Source organism: Paramormyrops kingsleyae, chromosome 7, assembly GCF_048594095.1.
Source record: "Paramormyrops kingsleyae isolate MSU_618 chromosome 7, PKINGS_0.4, whole genome shotgun sequence".
NCBI classification, from domain to species: domain Eukaryota; kingdom Metazoa; phylum Chordata; class Actinopteri; order Osteoglossiformes; family Mormyridae; genus Paramormyrops; species Paramormyrops kingsleyae.
The window spans coordinates 1,564,897-1,575,000 of NC_132803.1; the positions used below are offsets into that span (position 1 = coordinate 1,564,897).

At 48.2% G+C, this 10,104-nt stretch overlaps 1 protein-coding gene across 2 annotated transcripts; it reads right to left on the reverse strand.

Moving 5' to 3' along the window:
• Positions 1–1,481: 1,481 nt before the first annotated feature.
• Positions 1,482–8,502, reverse strand: LOC111836953 (alpha-1A adrenergic receptor-like). Of its 2 annotated transcripts, none has more exons than XM_023798660.1 (4): positions 8,035–8,502; positions 4,378–4,491; positions 2,917–4,039; positions 1,482–2,263 (listed from the first exon to the last, which is right to left on the reverse strand). In XM_023798660.1, the coding sequence occupies exons 3-4, from the start codon at positions 3,833–3,835 to the stop codon at positions 1,842–1,844; spliced, it is 1,341 nt and encodes a 446-aa protein (XP_023654428.1). In that variant the 5' UTR covers positions 3,836–4,039; positions 4,378–4,491; positions 8,035–8,502; the 3' UTR covers positions 1,482–1,841. The 2 variants fall into 2 exon arrangements, with proteins under 2 accessions (XP_023654428.1, XP_023654429.1); XM_023798661.1 differs by having other exon boundaries at positions 2,917–4,108.
• Between the last annotated feature and the right edge of the window lie 1,602 nt (positions 8,503–10,104).

Genomic DNA, 10,104 nt, shown 5'->3' on the forward strand with positions numbered 1-10,104 from the left:
GGTGCTCCATTCTGAGGCACACCGACATGGCACCTGTCCATACCTATGAACAGAAGCCAACTTCTCAACATTGTAGAAATTGAGTCAGGACCAAGAGTAACCTTCCACGCAACCACTAGGTCTCCACAGGACAGTCAGATGCTGGAGTGGGGAGACAGGGCCCCTTTCCACTGATGGCACCCCAAAGAACACATCCCCACTGGAATGCTGAGGTATTAAGCAGGACATCATACCAACAGCCCCCCCCCCAAAAAAAAATCCCCTGTCATCTGTCAACACTGTGACAGGACCCAGCTGCAGTGACCTGCACAGACTATTCGAAGGACGAGTGCTTGTATGAGGGGGCATGGCCCCCTTCTTTTGCCGGTCCGGCTGGCGGTGGGGAGGTGTCCCTCTGTACATTTTTGCGATTGGGTTGGTTGGTAATTGAAAAGGGCACTTGAGACATCAAAGGGGCAGCACTTTCATTCATCCAGCCCAAAAGGGCAGGTGTTCAGGCATGATCCAATGATCAGTGCCAACAGCTAATAGAAGCTTCCAGGTGAGAAGACTGTCACAGCAGCATGCAGGCCAAATCTGGACAGCACAGTTAAACCAGACACACTGTTCATGTTTACACTGGTTTTTATATTGCAATACATCACGTTTACACATTATTGGATAATTATATGCTCATAAACACTGTTAATATTACATATCACTGTATCACCAGACATCCCAGCAAAGGCATATTGATTTATGGGAGGCAGATCAGAGACAACTAGCAGGGGTGCTGGCTAAGCTTGGGTGGTATTACAGTAAGACTATATTCCCCAGTATTTTTGTTTGAACGGCACCCCTCCCCAGATAGACAAATTTTATTGGGAAATGTGTTGCTTCTTAAAATGCCATCCGAGTGGATAAAATTATACACCACCCAAGCCTAGTGCTGGCTGTGGGAGGGGGTGCTGGGGTGCCATCAGTAAAATCTGCCAACCTGGGACAGAGGGCGGGCTTAAAATTTGACGCTCCGGTTAGGTGGGATTGCAGCAGATAAACCTCTGGTAGTCTAATTTTACTGCTGCTGAATAGCAGAGCGAAAGATTTCCGGCACATCTTTGGCGGGTGTCAGGGAGCTGCTGTCAATTTTCAGGAGACTCCCGGAACTTCCAGGAGAGGTGGGATGTCTGTATCACAATTGATGGCACTGCTAACATCAATGCTAGTAGTACTACTAACATCAATGCTAATAGTACTGCTAACATCAATGCTAATAGTACTGCTAACGTCAATGCTAATAGCACTGCTAACATCACTGTTAATAGTACTGCTAACATCAATGCTAATAGCACTGCTAACATCACTGTTAATAGTACTGCTAACATCAATGCTAATAGCACTGCTAACATCGCTGTTAATAGTACTGCTAACATCAATGCTAATAGCACTGCTAACATCACTGTTAATCGTACTGCTAACATCAATGCTAATAGCACTGCTAACATCACTGTTAATAGTACTGCTAACATCACTGTTAATAGTACTGCTAACATCAATGCTAATACCTCCCTCCATGACTTCCAGAGGCAACACTATCCTTCAGTGCCCTCATATTGCATCCCATCAGAGGGCCCATCAACACCCACATGAACAGGTACATGATAAATAACACATAAACACATGCTAACTGCACTAAGTGTGGGCTTCTCTGCAGCTACAGCCTGAGACAGAGTAAAGCGACCTTTTCAGGTTTAGGAAGATCATGGTCTCTAGGAGAGGTCTGCATATGCTACACACAGTTCCACAAAGGTCTGCATATGCTACATACAGTTCCACAAATTGGGATTAGCGGAGTCAGAAAGTCAAACAGCCTCGCCAGCCTCTCCCAGAGAGAGATGGTGAATCTTGGCCTTGGGGGGGCCAGAATGGAATGGGGGCAGGGTCCCCTCCTCAGGGGCTGTCGGCCCTGCAGTGCCGCAGAATACTCTGAGCAGACTTTTGCTGCGGAGCCGAGATTTTATAGGTGAAGCCTGGAACAGAGGTGAGGTCTGGGCACAAAGCGAAAGCCTGGCTGGGGCCCTGCGGTCTGGCCCTGGGCAGGGCTGCCGGGTCAAGCGGGCCGGCGAGCCGTGGCAGCGCAAGTGCAGAACATTCCGGAAGGCTCTCTGAAACTCCTTGCTGGAACAGGGGTAGATGACAGGGTTTATGCAGCTGTTGAAATAACCCAGCCAGAAGGTGACTTTGAAGACGGTGTCAGAGGGCCGGTATGATGGAAATATGGAGCCTGCAAAGACAGACGCATCAGAAGAGAACAGAAATCTTACTTACATTATCTTCGTTGATCAGAATCGTCACATTACATAAAGGGCTTTGATTAGGAATAAACACATCACAAGTGTACAGCCCAGTGCTACATTTTATTGAAACCAGTCACCTTACAGGTGATGATGCAGCTGCATTCATACACTATTGTCTGGTAAGTAAACTCTATAGTCAATACACCCCATACGTACAGAGAAACTAGACAAAGTGACCATCACATGTAGACTCAGCAGGCTGTGAATGAGAAATGTCCCCTGGGGAGGATGGTGAAAGTGATGCATCATGGGAGAGAAACTCCTCTCTGGCAGACAGGGCTGACGACACACACCGTACTTGGCACAATTTAATGTGTCACTGTTGATTTAGAGCTTCTGTGTGTTACCCGTCCAAGAGACAAAAATAGTATCATCCAGAATGCTGACTGGCTTTTTGTGGAAAATTTTCTAAGCTGAACATATTTAAGTGTTTTTTTCTCGTCCTGTCCTTTGCAAACAGTTAAAAATACACACTCAAAAACATATCCATATGCACTAAATGAAATGGAAAGTGATAATGAGGCTTGAGGTATATGTGTGGTCTGTGACTGGGGGGAGGGCGGATGACTGTCTCACTCACCAATAGGTAATACCAGAAAGAAGGGCAACCAGCAGAGCACAAAGCAGCCCACCACAATGCCCAAGGTCTTGGCAGCCTTCTTCTCCTGGGAGAACTTCAGCAGGCGCAGAGTGAGTGGTGTCCGGCCTCGCAGGTGTTCAACCTGCCCTCGCCCCACTTCCACAGCGACCGTGGACGAGGGTCCACGATGTATGCGCAAGGTCACCTGTCCCGGGTTCGACAGGTTGGTCTTGCGGCCCTCTCTGAGGTCGCGTATCTCACCACGAGCCACGATGTAAACACGGCAGTACATGACCAGGATGACAGCCAAGGGCAGATAGAAGGAGCCCACAGCTGAGAAGATGACATAGGCGGGTTCCTGGTTCACGGGACACACTGACTCGTCGGTGGGCATCGGCTCCCTCCAGCCCAGCAGAGGCCCGACAGAGATGGCAGCCGCCAGCAGCCAAAGCATGGCCAGCGCCAGTAGCCCACGTCGCGGTGTCATCAGGGCTGGGTAGCGGAGAGGGTAGCTAATGCCCAGGCAGCGGTCCACCGAGATGGCACACAGGCTGAGGATGGAGGCAGTGCAGCAGAGCACATCCAGTGCTGCCCAAGCACTGCAAAGGGGCCGGCCGAATGGCCAGTGCCCACAAATCTCGAAGGCGGCCGACAAGGGCAGCACCGTGGTACTAAGCAGCAAGTCGGCCACTGCCAGGTTGGCGATGAAGCAGTGAGTGACGGTGTGTAGGTGGCGGTGGCACGTCACAGACAGGATGACCAGCACATTGCCCAGAACTCCAAACACCACAAAAACACCAAGAACCAGGCCCAGCACCACTGCCTTGGTCACATCCAGCTCAGGGTTTGCAGCCCGGCTGCAGTTGGAACAGTTCCAGGCCTGGAAAGCAGAACTTATATTGTCCCCAAGAGGAACCATTTCAGCTCTGAGAGTTATGGCAAATCCTGCAGCTCCCTCCAATCACATGGAAAGCATGGGTTGGATTTGAGATCAAGTCCTTCAGTGCCTGGTCTGAGTTCAGTCACTCGCTTCCTCCTCGCTACAGTTGTCAGTTGAGGTGATCCATGAGAGTGTAACTCTCTCCTGACTGAGAACTCCACAACTGTCTGGTAGGTTTTCCATCTACAGAGATCAGACAAATGACATCTCCTGGACCAGCTGTGCTCCTGCATTATCATGAATGAATATGGACTGAAATATAAAATTAAAATATTATGTTTATTTAACATTTCTTTTTATCCAAAGCAACGTTCAGCAGAAACACAGGGTCAGAAAGTCCCTGGAGCAATTAGTATTCTGGGCCGTGCTCATGGGTCCAACAGGCCCAGCTACAGGATTTGAACCTTCCAACCACAGGCCCAGTATGTTCAGCTGCTGAATCGCACATTTTTTTTGGCCGCATTGAATTTCATTGTGAAAATTCTACGTCAGTCTACGTCAGCTGAATTATGGAAACCCACCTGGAAAAAATCGGAGGGGCTGGTTACCATTCTGAGACATGAACGCTCCTCCCACTGCAGCCCCCAGGAGGGCAGGTCCTGTTAGGATTCTTCTGAACCATGGTCAGTGTCTGCCTGATGGGATGCAGCCAACAACAAAACATTCAAGACCACGGTGATATTGTCACTCTGAAGTAAGTGTAACAAGGAGGCAGGTTAAAGTGGCACCTGGATAATTCAGGTTATGATTCTAGATGGAATTAGGTTACGTTGCTGTTTGATGTGCTCTGTTACTGCTATGCTCATATAACAATATAAACATATACGAAATGTTTAATAACTGTTATATATTTATTGTTTGGAAAACAGGTGTGTCCTCGGTCTGCCCTGGGGTCTCCTCTAGGTTGGACATCCCTGAAGCACCTCCCTGACGGTGTCCAGGAGGCATTCCAGGCAGAATCACAAACTGCCTCAGCTGGCTCCTTTTGATGTGGAGGAGCAGCGGCTCTACATTGAGCCCCCCCCCCTCCCCCCGAATGTCTGAGCTCCTATTTCTAAGGCTGAGCCCAGATACCGTGTATAGGAAGCTAATTTTTGCCACTTGCATCCACAATCGCATTCATTCAGTCACTACACAGAGTTTGTGAGGTGAGGGTAGGAATGTAGATCAACCAGTAAATCAATGGACTCACATTTCGCCTCTGCTCACTCTTCACCACAATAGACCAGCACAATGTCCACCTGACAATTGCTCCATTCTTCCCTCACTCATAAACAAGACTTAAACTTGGAGGTGCGACTGTGAGGTCACCAAACTGGATGCTACAAAGATACTTCCCCTTCACCGTGCCTAAAAACTCTGTCCATAAGCATTATGAGCAGAATCAGTGACAAAGGGCAGCCCTGCTGGACTCCAACAGCCACCAGGAACGAGTTTGACTTACTCCTGCAATGCAAACCAAGCTTTTGCTCCAGTTATACTTGTACCTAGTGGCCCATAGCATGTCCAGTACCAGATGTACGTAGAGTACCCCCCACAGGACCCCCCAAGGGACACAATGTCTCCAATCTCCCTTGGATTACAAGTGAAGTTCTGCCTGGTGGTGTAAGCTGAAGGTTTCTCAGACAGGAGCCTCTGCCTGATCAGGTCCTCACAGATGAGTCCGTTGGTCCCTTGCTTTCGCTCTTCATAAGAGTAATTTGAATCACCCTTTAGTCTGATTTCTCACCTCAATAACCCACCTAGGATCCCTGGGACACACAAGCCCTTCTACCACAGCAAGGTGGAGATTCACGGAGGTGCATGTGTATAACTTGTTTGATAATGAATTGGACTAAATAAGTAGGAATGAAGACTACTGGTGCCTGACTCAGACATATAACAGGGGTTACAGACGATGGTGGTCCATTTCAGTCATGCTGATCCATGCTAGCACAGTGAGGCGAAGATGGCAGAACATTTTTGAGAGAAAACAAGCAGAGCATTATATTACATTCATGCATGCAAACCAGACTATGGTGGGGATTTCTACATGAAGTTTCATTGACAAAGCCTTCTTAATGTCTGAAAGAGTTAACTTAGCATTACAACCTCAGAAATGGAGTCTAAGCTGACGTCGGTTGCTCTTCATGACAGGTGATGACAGAACAGGAGCAAGTCCCTGTAAAATGCCATGTAGGCCTAGATAGGAATGGAGACATCTGATAGGATCTTTACAGACATTATAAATGAAACAAAATAACTTTGTGTTACTCTTCACCAGTGGTCAACACAATGGTGAATTCTAATGGACATTTTGATCAAAATGCAGTTTTTACACACGGACATTGTATTTTTTTTAAAAACGTCGCCTACACTATTTTTTTCTCAATCAAAACATTTTGACACAGACAGGTTGGTGATTTAGGGTATTCACAGTCATAAAGGGTTCCAGATGACTTGGAGTAGATTGGAGGATGATTACACTGCCCCCTGCAGGACTGTAATGTTAACATCCACCATGCTGTCCTGCAAACCTACAGATGATCTGCACTAGCGCCAGTAATATGTCAGCTTTGGAAAGTAGACCCACAGTGAAAATCCTTGCCGATCTGGCCATAGAAATCAATTAATGTATGGAGCATAGATATACCTGGATAGGCAGGTACAAAGGTACTGTAATAAGGAGGTATAGACACCACTGATATCTATGGATTCAAACATCTATTTACATTTTCGGAGCTGGTACTTTTGGCCAGTGATAAATAATTGACAAAGCAGCATCAGTCAGCCTCTGCAGCTAAGGGTGAAATTACACTGACAACCCTCGGATCTGAACTGGCAACCTTCTGATCACAGGCTCAACAGCCTAACTCAGTGAGCCATACACCAGTTCACCATATGCCTACAGCAGATGCCAAACGAGACATGGAAATGATCTCAGCTAAAGCTTAGCAGGACTCGACAGAACCATTTCAGGCTAAGCTGTGATCACAGTTCTTGCCTGGATTAATTTCATCTAGATGCAATTATGTTATTTTTATACCTCAGAGGTGGTAACTGCATGAAGTCCAACAAGGTTTCCGCCAATAACATTACATTATTGATGTTGTTTTATCATTTATTATTAATTTCAATGCAGTTTTGTTCTTTTGATTTTGACACAAATCTGCACCTGGCTAAACTGAAAGGATCGTTCAGTTGTACAGGACAAATTAAGCCTCCATATAGCTAAAGACATAATTAATTGCGAACATCCTGACACACTGTACACGTGTGCCCTAAGGGTCTCTCAACCCTTTGTTCATGTTATTACTTATAATGTCATAATAATATTAATGCTCGTTAATGGATGTAGGACCCCCTTAGATCGGCCGATCTGACTCTCATTGTGACGTTTGTTCGATGCTCGACTTTAACATCGCGTTGAGTGCAACAAATGCCCATGCTGTCGTTGTAGTTGGTAAATTGCTGAATGAACTAGTCCTCACATTAACTAGCCCACGCTGCCAAGCACCCTCGTCCCCGTAAATCGTAATTGTTGGATTTCTGACAGAAAACGAAGCTTAAATGACCGGATAACCTTTAAAATTTGCTAATAAACATAAACTGAATCGAGTCCGATCGAAAAATTTGTAACGTTTTATGGCAATTCATTTGATGGGTCTGTGGTAATTTTTCCGCGGAAATTTAAAGAAAAGGAAGGGTAAGTTCAGTTTGTCAACAGGCATATTCTCATCATTGTTTTTGATTAAAATGTAAGCATGTAAGCGAAACGGGGAATGCATGGAGGAGCAGAGCTGCGGGAGATCCCTCCATAACAGCGGCGTTTGCGGGGTTTGCCTCCAGCCGCCGGCGTGTTCGTGAGTACCGCTTTGAGCTATTAAATATTAATAAGAAAATATACATCCTAACTAAACAAATTATGTATATCTATTAGCAGACGGTAGAGCTAGTTTTAAAGTTAAAATTTACTCATATGTAAAGTAATGGGCATCAGTAATACTTAAATTTCCTGCATCTCGATACCCAACATCAACATTGTCATACGCAGCAACCCTGCTTGTCCGAAACAACCTTTTCAGATTATTATAAGATTGGAAAGCCGTTTACATATGAGTATATATATATATATATATACACACACACACGTACATATTTTCACCGGGTCGCGCGGACACTGCACCTTATTTTCTTACCTTGGTTGTTCATCATCCCCGAGAGAATGAGGGATTTCATATTAATTGGAAGATAATTGGAAGGAACTAAAAATGTTTCTTTAAAGAAAAGATTTTTTTAAAGCCGAAGGTCGTTCCTGTAGTGTCCTGATAGAACGAGTTAGATCATGAGGAGTCAGAATAAGTGTTCAGAGAGTAGCAGCAAATCGACATTCACACGGAGGTCTTTAATACTACAAAACTGAATCTCTTGAAGCGTTTTGTCTCCCCAGTGACTCATCAGCCAACCTTTCTATCTCTTCATCTTCCACTGACACCCATCATTCCTTCCTTCTCTACCCAGGTCCTCCCTGTGATGTTCCAGCCCCCTGGAAGTGTGTCTCACCAGGGTGTGACTTTGAGGAACTATCAGCAACTACCAAGACAAACCAGTGTTTAAGGACATATCTGCTCCCAGTTCCCCACTTAAGCACAGGCAGTGACAAACTGACCTGCTCTATCTGTAATGACCCACAAGTCGGATTAGCGAACTTCACGACAGCGCCCCCCGCAGTATGGACAGGTGGCCGCACACTAGTCCCTGAACCTTGCTGAACCTTGATCAACAGCCACCTGTCAGCTCTTCCAGACCCGTGTTTTGGACATCCGGCTGACATATGCGAGCGAGCCACGTTCCCATTACGCACGGCCCGAGACAGCTGGCACATGGGCAGGAGCCACACCCCCCCTACGCACGGCCCGAGAAGGCTGGTACATGGGCACGGCCCGAGACAGCTGGCACATGGGCACGAGCCACACCCCCCCTACGCACGGCCCGAGAAGGCTGGTACATGGGCACGGTCCGAGACGGCTGGTACATGGGCACGGCCCGAGACAGCTGGCACATGGGCACGAGCCACACCCCCCCTACGCACGGCCCGAGAAGGCTGGTACATGGGCACGGTCCGAGACGGCTGGCACATGGGCACGGCCCGAGACGGCTGGCACATGGGCACGGCCCGAGACGGCTGGCACATGGGCACGGCCCGAGACGGCTGGCACATGGGCACGGCCCGAAACGGCTGGTACATGGGCACGGTCCGAGACGGCTGGTACATGGGCACGGCCCGAGATGGCTGGCACATGGGCACGAGCCACACCCCCGCTATACAAGGGCCAAGACGGCTGGCACATCAGCCTGGTCCGAGCCGGCTAGCACGTGAGCATTGCCTGAGATGGCTGGCACACGGGCACTGCTTTAGATAGCTATTCATGCCAGCTGACAGTGCAGCCCAGGCATTAGTGCTCCTGCCAACATGCCAGGGGGTCGAGTGGGGCATTGCCATCTCGGTCAGGACATTGAGCCATGCTCCGACTTCCCCTTCACTTTCTATTTCGCTCCTATCTCAGGAAGAGTCCCCTCGTCCCTCCCTCTGCCCTGCTCACCCCCTTCCTGGCACAAAGTGAGAGATGCGGCTTTTACCTCCCCAGTACCTCATTGCTACGTCACCTGACCTCTGTCTTCCCTGAGATGACACCCCACCCCTTTTCTGCCTCCCATGGCCTGTGCTGCCCCAGCCGCTGTTGCCAGTGTGTTTGTGCCCACATTGGGCAGAACAATACATAAGGCTGATCAAGAAAGTAGTAAACTGCCATATTTGCAGTGGAGATGACATCATGTAAACAGGTCACCCTTCGGGCACAGGCAAACAGGAATGTGTGTGTCGAGTCACTCCTCAGGAGCGCAGGTGTCCTGTTGAACACCTTTGGGTGTGGCACCGTAGCTCAGAAATGACACCTGGCCCACAGCGCCTGTAACACGAGACAGTGAAGTCAAGCAGAGCTTCACTGTCACCTGTGTCATGAACAAGACAGTGAAATGTGCCTCCAAAGCCACAAACCCAGAAGGAGGTAAATGTGAGATTCGGTGAGTAAACATCAGCATGGATGAGCCCCAGGCCTGGCCTGCTCTGCCAAACACACTATTTACTATCACGTCCTGAAAGAGACCGCCCGCGCTTTGCAGGCCTGACCCTGCTCTGCCAGACACACTATTTACTGTCATATACTGAAAGAGACCACCCGCGCTTTGCAGGCCTGGTGCTGCTCTGC

Coding starts and splice junctions, on each gene's coding strand:
- LOC111836953 (XM_023798660.1), bottom strand. CDS start 3,835: ATGGTTCCTCTTGGGGACAATATAAGTTCTGCTTTCCAGGCCTGGAAC. Junction 2,264..2,916: donor CTTTCTGGTATTACCTATTG/GTGAGTGAGACA, acceptor CTGTCTTTGCAG/GCTCCATATTTCCATCATAC.